The sequence below is a fragment of the Rhinopithecus roxellana genome, chromosome 15 (assembly GCF_007565055.1).
Source record: "Rhinopithecus roxellana isolate Shanxi Qingling chromosome 15, ASM756505v1, whole genome shotgun sequence".
NCBI lineage: Eukaryota > Metazoa > Chordata > Mammalia > Primates > Cercopithecidae > Rhinopithecus > Rhinopithecus roxellana.
This window is the reverse complement of record NC_044563.1, coordinates 53,876,140-53,901,793: the sequence shown is the minus strand read 5'-3', so window position 1 is coordinate 53,901,793 and position 25,654 is coordinate 53,876,140. Positions and strand designations below refer to the sequence as shown.

The window sequence follows — 25,654 nt, the reverse complement described above, 5'->3', positions numbered from 1 at the left end:
CATGGTGAAACTCCGTCTCTACTAAAAATATAAATATTAGTGGGTGTGGTGGCACACGCCTGTAATCCCAGCTACTCAGGTGGCTGAGGCATGAAAATTGCTTGAACCTAAGAGGCAGAGGTTGCAGTGAGCTGAAATCGCACCACTGCACTCTCCAGTGTAGGGGATAGAGTGAGACTCTGTCCCCCCCCCCAAAAAAACAAAAACAAAACGCTGGGCATGGTGACTCACGCCTGTAATCTCAGCACTTTGGGAGGCTGAGGCAAGTGGATTCCTTGAGGTCAGGAGTTAGAGAGCAGCCTGGCCAACATGGCAAAACTTTGTCTCTACTAAAAACAGAAAAATTTGCCGGGAGTGGTGATGGGCGCCTGTAGTCCCAACCACCTGGGAGGCTGAGGCATTAGAATCACTTGAACCCAGGAGGTAGAGGTTGTAGTGAGCCAAAATCATGCAGTTGCACACCAGCCTGGGCGACACAGTGAGACTCTGTCTCAAAATAAAGAAGTAAATGAATAAAATAAAAAAGAAAAAGGAGACATCATAATAGCTAATGCACAGAATAATAACTAATAGCACAGAAATGCAAAGGATCATTAAAGATGATTATGGGCCAGGCACAGTGAGTGGCTCAGGCCTGTAATCCCAGCACTTTGGGAGGCCGAGGTGGGTGGATCATGAGGTCAGGAGATCGAGACCATCCTGGCTAACATGGTGAAGCCCCATCCATACTAAAAATACAAAAAACTTTAGCCGGGCGTGGTGGCACGTGCCTGTAGTCCCAGCTACTTGGGAGGCTGAGGTAGGAGAATCACTTGAACCCGGGAGGCAGAGGTTGCAGTAAGCCGAGATCGCACCACTGTACTCCAGCCTGGGAGACAGAGCAAGATACCGTCTCAGAAAAAAGAAAAAAAAAGGTGATTATGAACTATACACCAACAAATTAGAAATCCTAACAGAAATGGATAAACTCCTGGACAAACACAGCTTACCAAGATTGAACCAAAAAGAAATAGAAAATCTGAACACACTAATTATGAGTAATGAGATGGAATTTGCAAAAACAATCTCCCGTCAAAAGCAAAAACAAAAAAGGGCCCAGCTAAGACCTCAGAAGCACAATCAAAAACAAAACATAGACAAATGGCTGGATGTGGTGGCTCATATCTGTAATCCCAGCACTTTAGGAGGCCAAGATGGGCAGATTTCTTGAGGTCAGGAATTCGAGACCAGCCTGGCCAACATTGTAAAATCCTGTCTCTATTAAAAATACAAAAATTGGCCAGGCATGGTGGCACATGACTGTGGTCCCAGTTGCTCGAAAGGCTGAGCCAGGAGAATCACTTGACCCTGGGAGGCAGAGGTTGCAGTGAGCCAAGATCACGCCATTGCACTCCAGCCTGGACGACAGAGGGAGATTCTGTCTCAAAAGAAAAAAAAAAGACAAATGGGGCTATATTAAACTAAAAATCTTCTGCACAGCAAAGGGAAACAATCGACAGAGTGAAGAGACAACCTACTGAATGGGAGAAAGCCACTCTGCAAGCTATTCATCTGATGGAAGGTTGATATCCAGCATATACAAGGAACTCAAACAACTCAACAGCAAAAAAACAAATAATCCAGTTGAGGCAAATTAGCTGAAAATAGATATATTTCAAACTAAGACAGAAAACCAGCCAACATGTATATTTAAAAAAAAAAAAAAGTTCACCATCACTAATCACCAGGGAAATGCAAATCAAAACCACAATGAGATATTATCTCACCCCAGTTGGGATGGCTATTTTCAAGAAGAAAAATAACAGATGCTGGTGAGGATGTGGAGAAAAGGGAACTCTTACACACTGTTGGTGGGAATGTAAATTAGTACACTCATTATGGAAAACAGTATGAAAGTTCCTCCAAAAACTAACAATAGAACTACCTTATGATCCAGCAATACCATTACTGGGTATATATATCTGAAGGAAAGGAAGTAAGTATGTTGAAGAGCTATTTGCACCCCTATGTTTATTGCATCAGGAGTCACAATAGCCAAGATAATGGAATCAACCTAAGTGGTCATCAACAGATAAATGGATAAAGAAAATGTAGTATGATTCCATGTATATAAGGCATCTAGAGAAGTCAGACTCACAGAGACAGAAAGTAGAATGGTGGTTTTCAGGGCCTGAGGGAAGAGGAAATGGGGAGTTGTTGAATGGTTAGAATTGCAGTTTTGTAAGATAAAAAGATTTCTGGAGATTGATTATATAACAATATGAATGTACTTTACTGAACTGTGCATTTAAAAATGGTTAAGATGATATATTTATGTTATGTATTTACTACAATTTTTTTGAAAGAAAAAATCATTCAGAGGAAGGAAAATACAGAAGAATAAAAATTAAAATAACTGCTGATCTCTCATCAGAAACAATGAAGGTCAGAAGACTAGAATGGTATCCTTTAAATGCTGAAAGAAAACAGAACTGTCATTCTGGAATTCTATACCTACCAAAATCTCTCTCAAAACTGAAGGTGAAATTAAGAAATTTCCAGATAAATGAAACCTGGAAAAATTTCTCACCAGGCCACTCACATGGCAAGAAATGGCAAAGGGAGCTCTTCATACTAAAGAGTAAGAAAACCAGGGGAAAACCTCACTAGACATTGTTTGAGTTTTGCTTTTAACACTTATACATATTTTAAAGAAGTTAAAAGGGAAAAATAATCTTTCATAGTTATGCAGGTATTTATTATTTCTATTGCTCTTCCCTCATTCCTGAAGATTCAAGTTTCCATCTAGTACCATCTTGCTTCAGGCTGAGGAAATTTCTTATCAGTTTTTAAAAGGAGATCTCTTGGAAATGCTCTTATTTTTCCTTTATCTGAGAATGTCTTAATTTTGTTTACATTCCTGAAGGATACTTTTGTGGAATACGGTCTCCTTGGTTGGCAGAGGGTTTTTTTTCTTTTTTCTTTTTTTTGAGATGGAGTTTTGCTCTTCTCGCCCAGGCTGGAGTGCAGTGGTGCGATCTCAGCTTGCTGCAACCTCCGCCTCCCAGGTTCAAGCGATTCTCCTGCCTCAGCCTCCTGAGTAGCTGGGATTACAGGCGCCCACCACCACGCCTGGCTAATTTTTTTGTATTTTTAGTAGAGACGGGGTTTCACTGTGTTAGCCAGGATGGTCTCGATCTCCTGACCTCAGATGATTCACCCGCCTCGGCCTCCCAAAGTGCTGGGATTACAGGTGTGAGCCACCGTGCCCGGCAGCAGAGAGTTTTTTCTTTCCATTAGTTTCAAGTATGTTTTCCTTTATTACATGGAATGTTGTTTTAATAGGAGCTTTGAAATCTGTGTCTGAAAATTCCAACATCTGGGTTATTTTGAGGTTCGTACCTGTGACTTCCATTGAGAATGGGTTATATTTTCCTGGTTTTCAATAGGCAGAGACATTGTGGATTACAGATCCTGAATGCTATGAACATTATGTTGTGTAGATGCTGGGTTCTGTTATAATCCCATGGAGAAGTGATTTTTTTTGTTTGTTTTGAGACAGAGTGTCACTCTGTCACCCAGGCTGGAGTGCAGTGGCACGATCTCGGCCCACTGCAACCTCCACCTCCCGGGTTCAAGCGATTCTCCTGCCTCAGCCTCCTGAGTAGCTGGGCTTACAGGGGCCCACCACCACGCCCAGCTAATTTCTGTATTTTTGGAAGAGATGGGGTTTCACCATGTTGGCCATGCTGATCTCAAACGCCTGACCTCAGGTGATCTGCCCGCCTCGGCCTCCCAAAGTGCTAGAATTATAGGCATGAGCCACTGCGCCTGGCCGAGAAGTGAAATTTTTATAGGAAATCAACCTGGTTAGGTTCAGACCGCAAGTTCTGTCTCTCCTCCTGTGTATGGTAGTTCAAATCTTCATTCAGTTCACATAGACTTCGTTGCACTCGATTGGGTCTGTCCCACACGCGTAGCCCAAGGTGATCCTAAGACTCACGTAGTTTCATTCCCAGAGTTAGAAGATCCCTTCTCCAGCTCTCTTCATTCTGGAATACTTGCTCCTTCCAGCCCCAATGGGGCTCCTCTTCTGGTTCCCCTACTCAGAAAGATGGGGTTTTTATGACGTTTTAGTCATTTGTTCCACTGTACTACTTTGTGATGGGGCCCAACCTGGAGGCAAATCCATGAGAGACAAAAAGTTTACCTCTGTGTACTCACTTCTACAAGTTTTTCTCCCCTTTACAATCTGTCTCCTTTCATTGACTTTTCAGAGTCTTTGGGCATTGCACTTTAGATTTTGTCCAGAGTTTTTAGTTGTAATCAGTGGGAAGGAAAGCCTGTGGTGGCTTCTGCCACCATAGTGGAACTGGAACTCCCCAATTCTTTTTCAGTTTCTATATCCATCCTAAAATCCACCATCTCTTCACCTATTATATCCATTCATTACCCCCATAGATTAAAAAATTAATGTAGTTATTTTAAAGTCTGGTAGGCTGGGTCTAAAAGCTGGGTTTATTTTGATCTCTTTCTAGATATCGAGTTCTCTTAACTATGGGTTAAGGTATACGGTTTTTCATATATCTGGCATTTACTCATTGTATACTGAATATTCTGGATGATATGTTATTGGAACATCATAGGAAAAGCCATGTAAACTGAATTTCACTTCTTTCAAGAGTCAGATCTCTTGCAGTTTCTGCCTTTTTAAATTGCTCTTCGGGGCCTTAAAAGTTATTTTTTAATATTTTGTCCAGAGTTTATAATTATTACAGTAGGTTTAGCATGATGCAAGCTACTCCACTACTACAAGAAAATACACAGTCTTTCTGGATTTAAGAAAGCTTCCTGCCTACCCTTAAGTTGGAATTCTGCAAACATTATTCGAACTTATTTTCTCCAAAAATCTCCCTGAGATCCTGCTTATTACCCTATCATTCCCTCATCCACACAAGTGAAAACCAACACAGAGAAGAACATGGCTTGGTCAAAGGCCTACAACAATGTGACTTCCTCAGCTGCAGAAAGTTGTATCTCTTCTACTAGGTTATCCCTCTACAACACAGATTTTATTATGCACCTACTGTGAGCTCCGTCTTCAAATAATAATGTATTAGTATAAAAATCCATACTACAAGGCAGAATGTTCCAAATGCTGTGAGAGAGAGAATAAAAAACTGCTGTGGTGATTCACAGAAAAAATGAATTCCATCCAGGTAAGAAGATTAATAGAGATTTCACAGAGGAGGTGGCGGGGCAAAGATTAGCCCTAACGGCTAATTCAAGCAGAGATGTTTCTACGTTTGTTCTCTGATGCGTCAGCAGGATCACTGGAGTGATGGTGGTGGCAACTGTTAATGCTATATAAATCCTTCTACTTAAAGGGTGAGCTGTAGACAAGCTGCACTGGTATCATCTGGAGTTTATCAGAAAGGCAGGATCCCAGGACATAGGCCAGGCTTACTGAATCAGAGTATTTCAACAAGGTCTTCAGGTATTTCATATGCATGTTTAAGTCTGCAAGGCACTATAGTGAACTACTTTGCCTTTCACTACAACTATGATTTTAAGACCTCACATTCTCTGCTCCTAGGCAGTTGTATATGTAGTAGAAGAGGACGGGGCATAAGAAGAACAGGTAAAATGTATTTACTCTATACTACTATTTTATGTATGTTTTATCATTTTTATACTCATTAGTAAGCCTTTGAATTAGTTATTTCCATTGTGAAGATAAGAATATTGAGGGTTAATTAGGTTAAATAATTGGTCCAAGATCACAAAGAAAGTGGAAGAACCTGAATTTGAACCCATATCCGACTGACTCCACAGCCTGAACATGCTTTCCATTATACCACACTGCCTATCTCTGGTCAGTGATTCGGGAGAATCAGGTACTATTTTTACAGTTATGCCACTAACTAGAGTTCAGTGACCTTGATTAACTCACTCTATCTTTTTAGGACTCAGCTCTTCATGTATAAGTTGATGGAAGTTGAACTAGTGAAAGTTCACAAACAAATCAACCATGTTGCTTCATGAAAATGGGTATCTGAGGCAGCCTTAAGAATGAGTTTTGGGGCCTCCTCTGTGTGACAGCAGATGACTCAGAAAAACAAAAGTAGGGTAGCATAGTGTAGAGAAAAGAGTACAGGACCAGAAACAAGAAGACCTGGGTTCTAACCCAACCTCTGTTATTTATTAGTTGTGAGTCTCAGTTTCTTCATCTGTAAAATGGAGATAAATTTTGTACACTGGCTATGTCTCAGTGTGTTGATTGGTTCAAATGAGATGTGTATGAAAATATTCTCAAGGACAAAATCAAGTAATACATTAGTACAGCCATTTCTCTATTTGCCTTGTCATAACATGAATCATGAATTAGATCTTATAAGTTAATTAAAATGTGATTTGTAATCTGCTGGCTATGGTAGCAATTGGGAATTAGGTCTGGCAAAGCCTATCGGCTCTGCACTTTTGCTTACCCTAACAATGGGAATAAAACATAATAAATATATGTACAGGTTCTGCACCTGTGAAAGAGCTGATGATGTCAGAAAAACAAAAGACCATTATCCTAGAGCAGGGAGCCATTGCTCTATAACTTTGTTATGATGGAAATTTTCTATATCTGTGCTGTCTGGTACAGTAGCCCCTAGACATATGTGGCTACTGAGGACTTGAAATGTGGCTAGTACAATTGAGGAACTGAATTTTACATTTTATTTCATTTTAATTAATTTAAATTTATGTAGACATATGCAGGTAGTAGCTACCATACAGAACAGTGCAGTTCTAGAGCAAAAGCAAGGTATGGATTTGTTCAACAATGTTATGGTTTTATAGCTATACTTTTAAGGCCAACAAGTAAATTTACTGTTTTTTTTTGCAATTCGGAAACTCTGTCCCCTAATGCTTTCACCCCTGCCTCCAAATCAAATGACATTTTTTATAGCATTATTTTTGATAATGGGAGGTTTCTCTGGAACCCAGTAATCACTGTGTAGCAATACAGATGATGCCAATAAAATATGAAGGCTACAGAAGCAAAAAATTATGTTTTGTCATAGATGTGTTTGTTTACCTGAAACGATATAATGTTTTGCTTGTCTTTAAAATTAAAAAAGCAGGGACTGAAAAGTACTAGGCCCTGTGAGCGGTCACTAACCCACCTAATGGCTGTGGCAGCCTCCTACCTTGCATTTTCTGCTCTTCGGCTTATGCACTGGTGCAAGTAGAGATACTCCTGAGGTGCACTGGTGGACAAGGCGGGCTGCATGTGGTTTGACACAGGGGGTTCAAACGTGAACAGAGTTGGCTGGCTGGAGTGTGATGGGGCTGAGGACTTGCGCTCTCGGAGAAGGTGCTGGCTAGAGCTGCTGAGCTCAGCTGGAGAAGAGCGGGGGCCATGACCAGCTGAGGAAACGTTTCTCAGGGTGTCTGTAAAAAGGAGAAATAGCTCTGTGAATGAAAAAAGAAGGAAATGTATCCTTATCCCAAAGTGAGTTGTCAGAGGAAGAAAAAAGAGTAAGAGCAGAGGCAATAATCCAGGAGTAGCATTCTCTCCCTCTCACAAACCTGCCCCTTGCTGCCCTCCTGGCCATCTTGGTTAAAGAAGAGATCCTCTGTACCTCTGTACTGCTTCTGAGGTAGCCTGGAGGTGACTTCCTATCACAATCTGGGCCATATCTGCCCCACTTCCAGGAAGTACGGCTACCTGTGGTCTAGGAGTGTGACCCTGACCCTCAGGCAAAGTCTGCCTCTAGAGCAACGCGTACTTCCACCTTCCCACTCTTTGGTGGCTCCTGCTGTCGTCAAAGGATGAAATCATGTCTTTTGCAGCAACATGGATGCAGCTGGACATCATTATCCCAAGTGAATTAATGCAGAAACAGAAAAGTAAATACCCTAATGGTCTCGCTTGTAAGTTGAAGCTAAACACAGGGTGCACATGGACATAAAGATGCAAACAGTAGACACCGGGGATTACGTTAACAGGGAGGGAGAGGGGGGACAAGGATTGAAAAACTACCTATGGGGTACAATGCTCACTATTTGGGTGACAGGATGAACAGAAGGCCAAACCTCAGCATTAGACAATATACCCATGTAACACACTTGCATATGTACCCTGGCGTCTGAAAAACAAGCCGAAATTAAAAAAAAAAAAAAAAGAAAGAAATTTAAACATCTAATTAAAGGAAAGAAAAAAAAAGCTAAGGCTGGCTTTGTTAAATGAGGCTTTGCTTACTGAAGACTCATTAATTGAGGCTCTGGACTAATGCCTTACTGCATTAATGATAAAAGCACAAATGCATTTGGAGCTGTCAATACTGGACCCCAGCTGCTCCTGCCTGGCCTCCTGAGACCTCCAAGGACAGTTACATTCCCCACTGCCCACCACTCCCTGTCTATTGGTCTTTTTCCCTCTTATCTTAAACTCTCCTCTGTTGTGTTAGAAAGTGAGGTATTAAGGAAGGATAATAACTTATAGTGCTACACCCCAAGCCAAGGGCATTATTCATTCGGCTGGCTCTCTAAGCTTAGTCCAAATTCCTTAGCATAACATAACAAGGCTTTTGACAGTCTGACCTACTTCCTGCTTTTCTCCACCCATAAACAAGGCATATGGAAGCATCATCAATCCTTGAACACACCAGCCTCTTTTATGATTCTTTGTTTTGGCCTCTGCTGTTCCTTCTGCTTGGATTTCACCTCTACTCTACTGGCAAACTCATATGTAGACTTTTAGACCCTACACAGATATCATATTCTCTCCGAAACCTTCCTGGAGTTGGATCTTCTTCTGTGTGCCAACAGCACTTGGCCCATGCTCCCATTATATCCACGGTCACTATGCTTCCTTGTCTAACCCATGGCTTTGAGAACAGTGACTGTGATGTTATTACCATTATAGTCCCAGCATTTACCTAATAAAGGCAAGGTACATAGCAGGTTCTTAGTTCATGTCTGCAGACCAAACAAACACAACACGTTCATTCAGCATTCAAAAATTCCACTAGTGAAACTTCTTGTTCAAAAGAAATAAAAGTTTAAAGATGTAATTTTAGGCAGTATGATAGTTGGTGGGTTAACATTTTGGTGGTGGTGATGGTGATTTCCTAGGGTTATTCAACTCATGTCAGAGGGGACACAGTTCACCTTCTACTCCCTGTCATCTGACCTACCTCAGGCTATACCCTTCTCATGGCCTAGGCAGGATCACCAGCTCATTAATGCTCTACAGTATTAATTACTCTCCAGGCATTTCTGGTGCTGGGCAGGACACCTTCTGCCAGTGTACAACAGAAAAAGCTGATGGGCCTCTGGGGAAAAACTGTTCCATTGACAGCTGTACTGACCTCCAAAATGAACTCCCATTACAGATCTTGTAGTAAACTGGACATTTGTTAACAGAATCGATGGCTCATTACTCCATTATATTGGCAAGATGAACTCTCTAATAGTGGAGGAGAGAAGGTTTACAATATGGGACAGAGTGGCCACAGGGCCATGGAAAGAATACAAGCTACTGCCTAAGAAAACACAGGGAACCTGCAAAAACCAAGCCTCTGGTGAGATTCTGTATTCTCTGTTGTTTCGTTGGACTCCTCTTCCTTCACCTGCCCCTTCAGTGGAGGCACTCCTTAGGGCTCCACTGTAGACCTTCCTATAGCCTCTCTCTCTCCTGCTGGAGACTCTCCAGGGGTAATCCTGTCCACTCCCACAGCTTCAGTTACCACCTATGTGCTGACAACTCTCAAATCTTCATCTCTATCTCAGTTCTCGCTCCAGGTACTCCCTGCTGTATATCCCTTCACCTGCTGAGCACCTCCATTCAGACGTCCCACAAGTGGGCCAAACTCAACAATTTAAATTGACCTCTTCATCACTCATGTTCCCTGTCTCAGTGAGGTCCCTCATCACCAGCCAATCAGTTCTCCAAGCCAGAAGTCCAGGCATTATCTATGACTCTTCCATTTCTCAGCAACCATGTCATGTCATTATGTCACTGTCCCACTTAAAAACTCTTCTGTTACACCTCAGAAGACTTACAAATATCTTTCTTTTTTTCTTTTTTTTCTTCTTTTCTTTTTTTTTTTTGAGATAGAGTCTCACTCTGTCATCCAGATTGGAATGCAGTGGTGCGATCTTGGCTCACCACAACCTCTGCTTCCTGGGTTCAAGTGATACGCCGGCCTCAGCCTCCCAAGTAGCTGCGACTACAGGCATGTGCCACGATGTCCAGCTAATTTTTGTATTTTTAGTAGAGATGGGATTTCACCATGTTGGCCAGGATGGTCTCGATCTCCACTGCCTCGGCCTCCTAAAGTGCTGGGATTACAAGCGTGAGCCACCACACCCAGCCAAAGCTCTCTCTTTTTTAGAGACATGGTCTCACTCTGTTGCTCAGTCTGGAGTGCCGTGGTGCAATCATAGCTCACTATAACCTCAAACTCCTGGGCTCAAGCAATCTTCCTGCCTTAGCCTCCCAAATAGCCAGGACTACAGGCATGCGCCACCATGCCAGGCCAATTAAAAACATTTTTTTGTAGAGACAGGGTCTCACTATGTTGCCCAGGCTAGTCTTGAACTTCTGGCCTTAACCAATCCTCCTGCCTTGGCCTTCCAAAGGACTAGGATTACAGGTATAAAGCCCTGCACTCAGCCTCTTTTTTTAAAGCCATTTTCCTGTTTCTTCAACCTTCTTTCTTACCGGTGCTTCCCTGTGTTTCAAATAAAATTCCAGGAAAATATCAACCTTTCTCTCATCACTTTGTACATCAGGCTGTAAACACAGTGATGGCAGAGATTTTGAAATGATTTTATCCTTATCATTAAGCCCAGTGTGTGATACAATTCAATAAATACGTGTTGATCAAAGAAAGTACAGACCATAAGAAATCCTTATTCCTCAGTAACATTCACTGACTCCTCACTGCCTTCAGAATAAAGTTGAATTCCCTCAGTATTACAAGAAATGCCATTGACACAACCTACTTATTCTACCTTGTCATCAAATGCATCCTTCATGCCCCCTATGTTGAATGCTTTGGCTGTGAGTATAAATAAAAGAGGAGTGACCCATCCTCACCTCCGCAGCCCCTGCCTTGAGCTCAGCCTGTGGAGTAATATCTGTGACTCCGTCTGTTCAGCTGCATACTTGGGGAAGTCACTTCACCTCTGAGAGTCTCAGTCTCCTTATTTACAAACCAACACAGGGCAGCTATAAGGATGAAAAGAATGAAATACGCACAAAGTCTAGAAAATCTTGAATGTCATAGGTACATGGAACACCTTCTAGTCACTTATGTACCCCCAGGGCCTAGAACAGCCCCAGCCATGGTACGTATTCAACACGTATTTGTTGACTGATCATACTGAAAAAATAAAATAATTTTTCCTGGCACAAAAATCCAAATATGCATGTTTCTTGTGGTCAAAATCAGAGAGGTTTTAAAGGTTTGTTAATAATATGAAGTAGGGATTAGGATGAATTGCGCCCTCATCCAACAGAAACTTGGATTCCTTCCTTCCTTCCTTCCTTCCTTCCTTCCTTCCTTCCTTCCTTCCTTCCTTCCTTCCTTCCTCCCTCCCTCCCTCCCTTCTTTCTTTTTTTTTTTTTTTGAGATGGAATCTGGCTCTGTCGCCCAGGCTGGAGTGCAGTGGCTGGATCTCAGCTCACTGCAAGCTCTGCCTCCTGGGTTTACGCCATTCTCCTGCCTCAGCCCCCGAGTAGCTGGGACTAGAGGCGCCCACCACCTCGCCCGGCTAGTTTTTTGTATTTTTTGGTAGAGACGGGGTTTCACCATGTTAGCCAGGATGGTCTTGATCTCCTGACCTCGTGATCCGCCTGTCTCGGCCTCCCAAAGTGCTGGGATTACAGGCTTGAGCCACCGTGCCCGGCCAGAAACTTGGATTTCTATTCTACCAGCACAAAGCCATGTCAATGAAACCAGCCAGCTCCATCTAATGATCAACAACTTGGCCGGGTGCAATAGCTCATGCTTATAATCCCAACGCTTTGGGAGGCCGAGACAGGAAGGTCAGGAGTTTGAGACCAGCTTGAGAAACCTAGTGAGAGCCATCTCTATCAAAAATTTAAAAATTAACTGGGCATGGTGGTGTGTGCCTGTAGGCCTAGCTACTCAGGAAGCTGAGATGGGAAGACTGCTTGAACCCAAGAGATTGAGGCTGCAGTGGGCTATGATCGCGCCACTGCATTTCAGCCAAGATGACAGAGTGACACCTGTCTCAAAAGAAAAAAAAGTATGTAGCTCTAGAAAAATTCTTTCAAAGCTGTTTTGGCACTAAAACTTGCCAAAATCCCACTTCTGCTTGCAACTTTAAAAAGATCCCTGCCTGAATTTATGTGATTATTTCTTAGTGTTTATACTAGGTTGACTAGTGTCCTTCCAAAAGTCATGTCTACCTGGTATTTCAGAATGTGATCTTACTTGAAAATAGCATCTCTGTAGACATTGTTAAGGGGAGGTCATACTGGATTAGGGTGGGCCCTCATCCAATGAACTGGTATTCTTCTAAAAGAGACACAGAGACAGAGAAACACACAGGTAGAATACCATGTGATGTATGGGTCAAGGTAGAGATTGAAATGATGTATCTACAAGCCAAGGACTGCTGGCAGCTACCAGGAACTAACAGAAAGGTAGAAACAGACTCTCCTTAGAGCACCAGAAGGAACCAATACCACCAATGCCTTAATTTTGGATATCTAGCCTCCAGAACTGTGTGAAAGTACAGTTTTGTTGTTTTAATCTACCCAGCTTGTGGTAATTTGTCATGACGGTCCTAGGAAACCAATATATACCATAAAACCTAAAACTTCAAACAAGGTTTTCTTGCTTATCTCAGGAAAAATAATTACAAAGCTAAATTCAGAGAAAACTTTTCCGGAATAAGATCTTCCCATTTTGGACCCTGAAGGCCAAGTACCCCTGCTACTTCTTCCTCCATGGTTCCAACCCCCAATTCTGATGAGCTGCCCGTGCCCCAACAGATGAGGTTCCAGGGAGGTGCTACCTCACTTTCCTCATCAATTGGAGGCAAGGGCTTCACCAAACTTGGGTTTGGTGCTGTTTTGTTTTGCTCACTGAAAGCTGCTCCCTTCAGATGGCTTGCTGTTGGTAAGTGGAGCACATTCTACGTGTCCATTCTGGACAGGGCTGATTCCTAGGCCTGGTACTGCTGTGACTCATGGCTCCATCCCCCTCAGGGTCACTTCCTATAATTAAAGTTTTCAAATATACTTTGAAACATTTCATAGAACAAAAGCAACATGGTGTGCTACATGTAACAGAAAAAAATGTATTAGGCTAATAGTGCAGAGACTTGGCTCTGTTCCTAGATCTGCCTAAAGGCAGATCTGCTTGCTATTTGACCTGGAGCAAATCACTTAGCATCAGTTGCTTCATCTGTAAAAAGGGACTGTTACTATCTAGGATTAATTGCCCTGCTGTTTATCATAGAGGGTTGTTGAAAGGATTGAATTAAAACACACACACCAAAAACTTGTACATGAATGTCCATATCAGTATTATTCATGAGAGCCAAAAAATGGAAACAACCAAAATGTTTTGACGAATGGATAAACAAAATGTGATATATCCACATAATGGAATATTTTTTAGCCATAGAAATAAAAAATACTGATATAGGTTATCTTGATGAACCTTCAAAATATTACACTAAGTGAAAGAAGTCAATCATAAAAGACCACAGATCTAGAGTTTTGTAAGAAGGTGGGAGGAGTGTTTGTATGCTGAGCAGGCTTCCTAGGGGTGATTGTGGAAAGGAAGGGGAGTGATTCTATAAATGATTTCATTTATGTGAAATATCTAGAAGAGGCAAATCCGTAGGGATGGGAAATAGGTTAGTGGTTACCTGAGGGCAGGCATGGGAGTGAGAATAGATCTAAGTGGGTTGAAATTTTACTCTGAGTGAGTGAACCTCATGCACAGGACATAAGTCAGGACACCAGGAATCCAGCTCTGCCATAAACTAGCTGTGAGATCATGTGTGATCACTGAACTTTAATTCATAACTATCAAGTATTGGAGGATAATCCCTAGCCTACCTATCTGTCTCACTGGGTTGTTTTAGGAGGTGAATGAGAAAAGGGTTTGGAAGCAAATCCATGCACATGCATAAGGTGTTAATAGGATTTGTTTTTATTGCCTGGGTACCCCTTGAGAGAAGAAAAGAATGGTGAAAATAAAGGAAGATATTAAACAATGTGTGGCTGGGGTGTTTCTGGTACTTCTTGCTGTGTAACTGACCTTCCTAATGACCCAAGACACAAGAAGAAAATGGAGGTTTCTAGACTCCTGGCCTGAGCTTCTATCTCCAAGTCTAGACTAAAGATAATGCCCACAAATGCCTGAGTCAATCTATTTTCTTTTAAACAGTTTTTGTTTTTTCCTTCTTCCTGGCTTCTTTTTAGGGCCCTACAGAATCACTCCCCTTCCTTTCCACAATCACCCCTGGGAAGCCTGCCCAGCATACAAACACTCCTCCCACCTTCTTGCAAAACTCTAGAACAGGAAAGCTCTGAAAGATTTCAGCCGAGGAGCCCAGCCCAGGCCAGCCCAGCCATCGACTGGCTAGTGATAACATGAGCAGGAAAGGGGTGGTTGGCGGGAGTTTCTGGAAAAGATGACTGGCCAAATAATGACTAGTTCCCTTATCTCAATGCCCTTTTCATCTTTATCCCTTCTCCTCAAAAAATTTATCCCCACCCTCAAGCCTCAGTGGGTCTCAGAACCCATAAAGTGGTAGACCAAAAGCCGTGTTGGAGCTGGATTCAAAGTCTGGCTCTGCTAACTCCTAGCTCCGTAGCCTTGGATATGTTAATAAGCTTTTTTAATTCTCACTTGTTCAACAGGGGTAAGTACTCTGTAGGACTGCTGTGAGGAATAGAGATCATTTTATATAAAGCAGTTAGCATAGTACTTAGCCACTCTTATTGCTCCTATTCCTGGAGTACACATGGAGCTGGCTGAGACCTTGAGATTGGCCAAAGAGGTATGAGCTGCTTTCCAAGACATGATAGATGCTTGGAAAGTAACTGTCACTGTTTCAGTCACAGTTATACTTCATATAGATGGGATATGGGGAATTAATGAGAACCAAAAGGACAACAGTGACTGTGGTAATCACAGCTGCCATTTACTAAGCACCTACTGTGTGCCTCTAGTCTACCCTGTGAGGTACATATTATTATATTACCTTTATTTTTTTTTTTTTTTTGGATGAAGAAAAAGAGGCTCAGAGATGTCAATAGCAAACTCTGGGGTCACACAGCCAGAAAGTGGCATAGCCTAGATCTGAATCAGATCTCACAGTCTCCAAAGCCAATTCTTTTCACCTGTGTAGAGGAAGCACTCCCACAAGAGCCCTATGAGGTGAATGGTACTAGGGAAGGAAAGTAAAATATGAGGATGGGGGTCCAGGCCTAGCTCTCCTGCCTACTGGTTGAGTGAATCTGGGCATACCATTTCATCTTCCCAAACCTCGCTGTCTCTATTTACAACAGGAAGAGGTTGGATTAGATCAGGGATACACATCAAAGTTATCTCTGGGAAATGTAAATGCAGAGAGCTGGTCACACCTCTGACCTCACGAGTCATATTTAGAGATTTAGATTAGGATCCACTGGTTTGGTTTTAACAATCTCTGGTTCTTAATTCTGGGGAAGAGACAGAAGGGTTAGGGTGTACTGAAAAAAGCGCAAAGCAGGCTTTGAGTGATAAATGAAAGAGCAAATACTTCCAAAAACCTTTCTTTGGATCATCAAAATTGCGAATTGATAAGCATCCATGTTCTTACTGGCCCTTCACATAATCTATGGCTCCAAAGGAACAAGGTATAACAAAAATAACCCTGATGTGGACTTCCCAGACACAGGTTCTGAAACTATTTTATTTTTTTTCCCTCAATGAGAAACACATACTTAAAGGTTTTCTTTAAAAGCCTCTTAGAGTTGAATATATATATTTTTTAAATTTTTTATTTTTTTTTTGAGACAAGGTCTCGCTCTGTCGTCCAGGTTGTAGTGGAGTGGCACAATTATGGCTCACTGCAGCCTCAACCTCCTGGGCTTAGGTAATTCTCCTACTTTGGCCTCCCAAAGTGCTGGAACTATAGGTGTGCACCACCGTGTCTGGCCTGAATGTATAAACTTTAAATAGCACATACAATATATGAATCAATGTTATAATTCCATATACAGGGTACCCTTTTTGATTTTCATAAGTTTATAATGTTTTCATTGGCATTTTTTCTTTTTAAACTTTTAGGTTCAGAGGTACACGTGTAGGTTTGTTATGCAGGTAAACCTGTGTCATGGGGGTTTGATGTACAGATTTCATCACCCAGGTACTAAGCCTAGTACCCAATAGTTATTTTTTCTGCTCCTCTCCCTCCCTCCTACCCTCTACCCTCTGGTAGGCCCCTGTGCCTGTTGTTCCCTGATTTGTGTCCATGTGTTATCATCATTTAGCTCCCACTTACAAGTGAGAACATGTGATATTTGGTCTGAAACTATCTTATTACAGGGTCTTGAGCAAAACTTTTAATCTCTTTGTACCTCATTTCCCACACCGTCAAATGCAAAAGAGAACACCTACTCAACAGGGTTCTTTTGAGGATCTGATGATATGAAATATAGGTAAATAATTATTAAACACTCAATAAATGGCTGTTGGCCTGGCACTTGTCCCATTATTTATTACTAGAAGTGGAATGGTGGTAAAATTCTAAAAGTTCTAATGCAGAGAGGATGACCAAAGAATTTCGAAAACAGTATTTGATAGGATTCTAAGGATTGTGTGGTCCCTGTAGAAAGCTCATTGAAAAACAAGGAAGAAATGAAGAATCCTAAAAACAGTCTTGCTGAGGGCAAGACTGGATCCAAAGCTCCACGTCACTTTTAATCATAAGCCTGAAATTATTTAAGAAGGATTAAGTCTCAAAGTCCTTTGGCATATATCATAATTTATGCCAGAAGAAATTCAAAAATTCAAGGCCAAACATAAAATGGCTCCACTTTACACAGTAACTCACATAATATAGCAATTGGAAGGATCCCCAGAGTCCAGTCTCTAATTTATCACCCTCCTCCCACCTCTCAAATCTTTCATCTACAGTTTGAGAAACTGTGGCCCAGAGAAATAAGACTTGTCCAAGGCCACACAGAAGGTCAGAAGTCGACCCTGGAATCAGAATTCAGATCTTAGTTCAAGAGCCCTTCCCCTGAACTACAAGATGTATCGCTTTGAATGAAGATGTACTCTCTGTAATGTGGGCCTGGGGGCAGGAGCAATCAAGCTGTGAGATCTGATCACCAGGACACTGGCTGACCAGACCTGTTATTTGTTTTGAGTTTATAATATCGCTCATTATTTGCAAGGTAAGTAAACATTTGTGGATCAAAGTACTAACCACTAGTATAAATAGATCCCCACGTTCAGAAATATAAGTTTCCTAATGTTTATAAAAACTATAAAGCAGAGGAAGAAAAAAGAAGAGATAGAGACAGGCAGTAACATGAGATCCCATGAGACCTTTCTGGGCCTATGACTCCCCATCCCCCTGCCAAGGGAAGACTCTGAGAAAGAACACCATCTCTGCTAGGGAGAGCCAAGTCAGAACATCCTGACCTTGATGCATACGATCTCACAGTATATATTAGCAGAAATTGATTCTGTGAAAGACAAAGAGGAAAGAGAGCAAGTGACTGTAGCTTAGTGGCACAGCACAGTCCCTGGTCACACGTCCTTTTACAACCTTCTTTGGCTCAGGGCATCTCATTTTAGAGATGGAAATGCCTTGCCTCCCAAAAGGCCTCTAGTTAGAATTAATCATGCCTTCTAAATCTTTTTTTTCTTTTTGGAGATGGAGTCTTGCTCTTGTCTCCTAGGCTGGAGTGCAATGGCATGATCTTGGCTCACTGAAACCTCTGCCTTCTGGGTTCAAGCAATTTCCTGCCTCAGCCTCCCTAGTAGCTGGGATTACAGGCACCTGCCACCACACCCGGCTAATTTTTATATTTTTAGTAGAGACGGGGTTTCACCATGTTGGCCAGGCTGGTCTTGAACTTCTGACCTCAGGCGAACTGCCCACCTCGGTCTCCCAAAGTGCTGGGATTACAGGTATGAGCCACCACACCCAGTCTATGCCTTCTAAATCTTTTGTAGTATGTAATTTTGCCATTTATTCTAACTGGGAATTCACAAATCTGTCATATAAAGTGAGACTATAAACTGTTAGAAGCCAGGATCCAGACCATCTCTTTTTCTCTGATGCTGTTTAGCACAATGTCCAATGCCTAGAAAACGTTCCAATGAGAATAAGGAGGTCCCAGCCCTTTGGGAGGCAAAGGCAGGAGGATCACTTGAGCTCAGGTGTTCAAGACCAGCCTGGGCAACATAGGAAGACCCTGTCTCTCTCTCTCTCTCTCTCTCTCTCTCTCTCTCTGTGTGTGTGTGTGTGTGTATACATACATATAAATTAGCTGGGCACTGTGGCAGATGTCTGCAGTCCCAGACTGGGGGCTTGGGAAGCTGAGGTTGGAGGATCACTTGAGCCCAGGAGATCGAGGTTGTAGTGAGCTGTGACCACACCACTGCACTCCAGCCTGGGCGACAGAGTGAGACCCTGTCTCAACAAAAACAAAACCAGAACCAGAACAAGCAGGTCTTCAATCAACACACTAGAGCAGCAAGTTTTGTTGAAATCTTTCCTCCCTGGGTTAGAAGAATGAATGACCAAATAGGATCCAAATGTAAACAGTTCTTTAGGGTACAAGAAATTGTCATCACTTAATGAGGTTTTCTGGGTTGTGTGTATTTCTGTTTGGGGACAGCAAGTCTATATTTAGCCATGCACTGTCCTGTTCATTTGAGAGAGGTCAGGTTACAAGCTTTGCTTACATCTATCGTACCCCTCAGTTGTGGCAGACCCTTCTCCTGTTCCTTCATGTGGGGCTTGGGTTGGTTAGTTGGTCCCCTCAAGGATTCATTCATATTTGAAATGAAGCACTCTTGTCATTTACTTAGGGTCTGGAGCAGGTACTGGAGGCACTACTGAGCTGCAGGCCAGTGCCAAAGGGTGGCCTGTGCTCTATGAACTTATATGTAGTCGGGAAGAACAAATTTATATTCAGAGGAGCACTTCAGCCCTCCCCCAAGGAACTCTGGGAACCCATTAGTTTTCTCACAGGAATCAATCCATCGAGTGGGTACCTTAAGTTCATGTTACTGATGCATTAGACCCTTGTAACCTTTCCATAGAAATATTCAAAATACATCACTGTATTTTGAAGCTAACCAACTTTGTAAGAGATAAGCATTCCCCTCCTTTCACAGTGACTCTGAGACAACTGGCAATTGGTGGAAAACAGAAGCGTCAGACATACCAGTTGTGGATGCTTATCAAGAATCATGATCAGCAGCAATAATCACAAGATTGCACCTTAAACTGATCTAGTGTGGATGCCTAGGCTGGGATTCAAAGAGCTCTAGCTTTGCCGAGGGAATTATGAGACCTACAGAATTCTCTGAAGGGGAACTTCAGCTTCAGGAGAGGCAGTGTGCTACTGGGAAAGGAACATGCACGTCAGAGTCCGAATCTCAGCTTACTAGTTGTGAAACCTAGGATGGTACCTGAATCCAAGAGTTCTAATTTGTAAAATGTATGAAACAGCTACCTGTAGAACTGTTCTAGGGAATAAGAAATGCCATAGTCCCTGCACATAGGTGCTCCACAACTGGTAGTTGGCCCTCAGCACTGCACTGTGGGAGGTAACCTGGTGAGGGAAAAGATCTTGAACTCTGTGTTCCCAGACCTTCAGGGTTTGACCAGAGGCAGGGTCTGTCACAGAGGGTGCAAAAATGGGGTCAGCTGCCTTTCGTGTGGTGAGTAGAGGACTTCAGGTACAGAGCCTCACAGGACCCGGCTTGTAGCTGGCAGCTCTTTCTCAGCCCCTGCCTCCAGTCCTGGGGGTCCCAATAATCTCCTGGTTTCACATCTGTAGTTTCCCTACTCATCTTCCAGACTTGTGTCTTGTTGCCTCGCCATCTCTAGGGTTTTAAATTGGGGTCCAAAGGAAGAGTTGTCTTTTTAACGCCATTTGGAAGGCCAAAATACTAAGACTATATGTACTGCGTGGGCCTGCATACTGAGTACATTATTTGAGCAGGCCTGCCAAGGCATATTATTACACTAGAACAGGGGTCAGCAAACTACAGCCCATACATCACATCTGGTCTGTTTCTGTGGTTTTACTGGAACACAGCTACACCTACTCATTTACATAATTGTTTATGGCTGCAAATATACTACAACAGCAAAGCTGAGTAGTTGCTACAAAGTACAGATGGCAAAGTCTGAAGTATTTACTATCTGGCTGTTTACAGAGAAAGTTTGCTGGCCCCTAGACTAAAAGTTCTCACTCTGGTTTGCATAAACATGTCCTCCTTCAAAATATTAGTATCTAATTTAAGTTCATCACTAAGGAGATTTAAGCTAAAACCGAAACCAATGAATCCCAAATTTATGCTTTGAAATAACCAAGAGAAGAAATGACAAGATAAGCTAGTTTGAAGAGCCCATTAGTATTATTGTAAGAAATCATATTCCTTTTTATTATAGCACAACTTAGGCACAAACAATGTCCTAGTTGTTGGTCAGCATAAAGAATTTAAAGATTCAAGAGTCTGGCCGGGCACGGTGGCTCACGCCTGTAATACCATCAACATCATTTAAAATATTAAAAGTCAGGAAACTTAAGTTTTAATTCTAGCCTGGCCAGTCAGCTGCATGATCTTGAACAAATTAGTTTGCTAATATGATTCACTAGCCATGAAGAATTTTGTTCACTGACCTCATCCATGAAAGGGCCGAGGAGGTAGCAAATAAAAGCAAACAATAAACAAATGGTAGATGTATAAAATAAACTTCAGGTCTTCAGCACACTCTATCTTTTCAGCCTGGTTAGTATATCATCTCTTTTGAGCTCTTCTTCATTTTTTTGTTTTTCCATTGTACTTTAATACCATGTTAAAGTACATGTTATATGTTTCAGAATTATACAGAAATTCAGGAATCTCAGACTTTGTCACCTAGGAGTAAGATGAGAATGTTTTTAAAGCTCTCTGTTCTCCCCAACAGTGAATTTCTTAAAATAAAAATGTCTGGAAATAAGTCAGAATTTTTCAAAATAATTTTTTTAACTATTTACAAGGTTATAACCAAACACTAACTAAAACATTCAGCCAGGCATGGTGGCCCATGTCTGTAATCTCAGCATTTTGGGAGGCTGCTGCAGGTGGATAACCTGAGGTCAGGGGTTTGAGACCAGCTTGACCAACATGGTGAAACCCCATCTCTACTAAAAATAAAAAAATTTGCCAGGTGTGGTGGCGCATGCTTGTAATCCCAGCTACTTGAGAGGCTGAGGTGGGAGGATCACTTGAATCTGAGAGGTGGAGGCTGCAGTGAGCCGAGATCACACCACTGCACTCCAGCCTAGGTAACAGAGCGAGACTCCGTCTCAAAAACAAAAAAACGTGGATATTTGCTGGGCAGCTACTCTGTGGCTACTAATGCGGTGATCTAAAGAGGAATAAGACGCATCCTTACTCTTGTCTCCCATGCATCTCCTCCCCCAATCCCAAACTGTGCTCCAGCCTCAATAAACTGTCTCCAGTTCTCTAGCCCTTGGGGCACTTAAAATAGCAGCCCAGGGACAAAAGAAGACAAACTTGAATTTACTGAGAAAATCCCGTATTGACCAGGATTACCCTGAGTTGATTAAAACTTACATTTCTATCACTGGCCAGATGGGGGCTTGATGTTGAAACTAAATTCAGAATTAAAAAATTATGTATTTTCACACTTGAGATGAACCCCAAATTTTTTATCTGGTAGTTATATCTTGGCACGGAGTCAGGCATGGTTCAGTTAAAAGCAGATAAATCTTGCTGAAAACTGAGAAGCCCAGAACCTCTTAGAAGTAGACATAGAGAAGGCAGAGACAGTCACTAAGAAGAGTTCCAAGGCTGGTTTGGCTGAGAGAACAAAAACTGGAGAACATAACAAGGCTCAGGAGTCCACTGAAAGCAGGTCCACATCTTATGCTCTTCTCTAACCCTTGTCCCTAGAACAGGAACTGGCAAAAGCAGGTTCTCAGTGGTAAGGGCACTGAATACGTGAACACAGAAACAGAAACTGAGGCATCACTAGAAACGTGGGCAGTAGAATCCAAGAGGAGGAAGAAGCATGTTCTGGGAAAAGAGAAGCAGATTTTCTTCAGAAATACAAGCAGAGAGAACCACATGCAACCCAGAAGCCTTCCAGTCAGCAGGCAGGCTCCAGCCACTGGACTGAGGTGTGGTAAGACTCTGGTCTACGAGCGTGGGTTACATAAAAGCAGGACAGGGTCCACTCCTGGGTGGAATCTGAGACTACGGGCAGGTTATCAGGGCAAAGATTGGGACACTGGAAAATTAGCCAAGATCCCAGGGCTAACCCTAGCTAGCACACAAGAGCAGGGCTAAGGACAAAAGATTCCACAGCACTGGCTTTATGCTGGGATGCAGGGGGCCTGGACTTAATGGTAGAGTTCAGAGGCCCCTGGCAATGAGTACAGAAGCAGAAGTTGGCAACCAGGTAGTCCTGACACACGTATCACCTCTAGATCACTATTTCCCAGACTCTTCCATTTTGTGGACAGGTGAAAACATTACCTCTTTATGCACTTGTGCACTTTTAGAAATGGACACATGGGGCTGCCAATTTTTAATAATGTCAAATATGGAAAACTACCATTTACTATGACTGTCACTTCACACACACGAGAACACTTTAACATACAAGCACAAAGAGAATCTCTGAATAAAGGGAAGTCTTAAAATCTGATTACATTTAGTTTTATGAAAATTGATTATATCTTCCTCATGTTTTTCATATTTTTGTGGACTGATGAAAATTTCTGTAGCTCAGCCCTGTAGGTCCCCATTTTGAAAAATCTGCTGCAGACCAGTATCTTCACATTGTGCGCCAGCCTTCCCAGGCAACCGGTGGGGAGAAGGAAGGGTGGGCAGTTGAGCCCAGCTTGCATCACTTGACCCTCTCCTCTGCTATATTCAAAGTGGCTCCCTCTCAATTGTTTCATAAATTATTCTGTTTCATGTGATATTTGGTTAAAAAGCAATGCTTTAAGAAAGGTTTGGAAATCACTCCAGTTTACTGTTGAAGAAACTGAGATAAATCATAACAAAGCTGAAATTTAAAACCAGGACTCTGATTCCCAGCACAGATCCTAGAGAGAGAAGACTGTATCTACTGATGTTGTAGAGTTCAGAATCCTACGTAGAGCTACACGTAAATAGATGTTTAATTGTAATCGAGATCTTCAGAGGTCCAAGGTGACCCTACCACTAAATACAAAGTTCTAATCTACTTCTAGCCCAATATGAGAGTTAGCCTGGGCTTTGGAATCCAGTCAGGGACAAATTCAACAATCATTTACTAGGGATAATCGGAAGCACTCCAAGAACCAAAAAAGTAGAAGGGATCTTATGAGATGTTTGGGAGCCATTCAAAGCTTCTGGCACAGTGGAGTTGGGAAGAGATGTTCTCTGGGTTTTGACAGGTAACACTAGACTGTCTATGCTGGCTGGCTGGGGTGGTGAGGGGGAGTATCTGGTATTGAAAAAAAAAAAAAGGCAGAAATAAGGATGAAGACAGAATGTAGAGAACAGGGTCAGGTTTCTCCCTGTCTCCTTTTCCTCCTCCAGAGGATTTGGACTTCCCTGAAGTTGGTCAAGGTTGGAGTTTGTTCTAGGACAACACAGAAATATTTGTGAGGATTTTATGGAGCTCATGTCTGAACTCATGGCCTGTTCTGTGGATGACTAGAACCAGCTGTAAACAAAAAATGACAAGCAAGACATCCAGGAGGAAGGCCTGATATTTCAGGGTTATTTAAAATAACCTTTTTATTTCTTTCCCTTTCTCTCTCTCTCTCTTTCTCTCTCTCTCTCTCTCTCCCTTTCTTTCTCTCTCTCTCTCTCTCTCTTTCTTTCTTTCGAATGAGGATTTCAGATCTGGCTGGAAACTGGTCTGGATATTTATTTTCCTCTTTGTCTCAGTGGAAAAAAAGGGTAGGTAATTCAGACAGCAGCCTCCGCCTCTGGGCTGGAGCCTGGGTCAGTCTCCACTTTGTTCTTTCTTCCTTAAGAGAGGAGTCTCAGCCTGGGGAGAAGATGCATATTACCGCCCACATTTGCTTTTGGCTTCCAGCAAGGGTTCCCCAGAGGAGTTGGTCTGATTTCAGTTAATAAAACAAAACCCAAAAGGTCGGGGAGGGAATGAGGGAGGAAAAGGCACTCCCAGGGATGAGAAGACGGAAAGCGGGAGGTCTCTGAGCAAGGTTTCTCCTGGGCACTCTCTCTCTCTTTTCATGGTGGGGGAAGGACCAATGTCATCAGAATGAATCTGAATGGACTACTTGGCTCTACCACACTTCTCCCTGCTGTAAGAAATCCAGCTGGAATAAGAGGTCCTGACTTTTAAGGCACCAGTCATTCTCTCTGGAAAGAGCTGTTTGAAGACCCCAGAGTAAGGAAGCAGAAAGCTGCTCATTCCTCCACTGGATGCTGAAGACTTCCCCAAAAGCATTCCCATGGGTATCGGTTAACCCCAGGTGGGACCCAGGACTTAAAACAATTCTAGTGTTGACTTACCTGGGAAACTTAAGGATTACTAGAAGTTTAAATATTTACAAAATATTTAAAGGGGGCAGTCTCACTAAAATTTTAGTAGAGAAAAGGTGGGGAAGAGATACAGAAGAGTTGATCAGAACTCTGGGAATTCTTTATTCCATAAGATTAGACATGTGACTACTGTGAAATTCCTGCCAAGGAGTTCGAGAAGGTAAAAAACTAAAATAGTAGAGAAGATACAGTGGAGGCTCTGGCCTTATTTCAAAATCTCCAAGAGTTACAAAATGGGGCTCTGGTGAGCGAAATTGCATGAGCTGTAACTCACAATAGTTTGTAGGTTCCTCTAAGAAGGATCATGTTATCTTGCTAGTTTAGCCCTCAGAGGTTAGTATCAATGTACAGATAGCACTGAGCACTTTGGGAGGCCGAGGCGGGTGGATCACAAGGTCAGGAGATCAATATCATCCTGGCCAACATGGTGAAACCCTGTCTCTACTAAAAATACAAAAATTAGCCAGGCACAGCACTGTGTGCCTATAATTCCAGCTACTTGGGAGGTTGAGGCAGGAGAATCGCTTGAATGTGGGAGGTGGAGGTTGCAGTGAGCTGAGATTACCCCACTGTACTCCAGCCTGGGCAACAGAGCAAGTTCTCACTGATTTATAAACCTCTTGCTCCTCTTCCTTCTTGCTGGCCGTTTTGTGACTTAGAAGCAGCCATGGTAAACAGCTCTGTGACAATGGGTTGGTAAAAGTGAGGAGTCAGAGGACACAGCCATAGACGGGAGTCAAAAGCCTTGGATTCGGGGCCCTGCCACTCTGCTTTCTGGCATCATCACTTAGTGTCTTTAAGCCTTAGTTTCCTTGCTTGTGCGATAGGAATGATATTATCGGCCCCTACCTATCTCACTTTGTTTCCTCATG

At 42.5% G+C, this 25,654-nt stretch overlaps 1 protein-coding gene across 2 annotated transcripts in view; it reads right to left on the bottom strand.

Moving 5' to 3' along the window:
- The window catches only part of GAB2 (GRB2 associated binding protein 2), a 206,442-nt gene that overhangs the window by 28,654 nt on the left and 152,134 nt on the right, over positions 1-25,654 (bottom strand). For both annotated transcript variants that reach the window (XM_030917233.1, XM_030917234.1), the window contains exon 3: positions 7,179-7,422. In XM_030917233.1, coding sequence (XP_030773093.1) covers positions 7,179-7,422 — 244 coding nt within the window. The remainder of the gene's footprint in view (positions 1-7,178; positions 7,423-25,654) is intronic.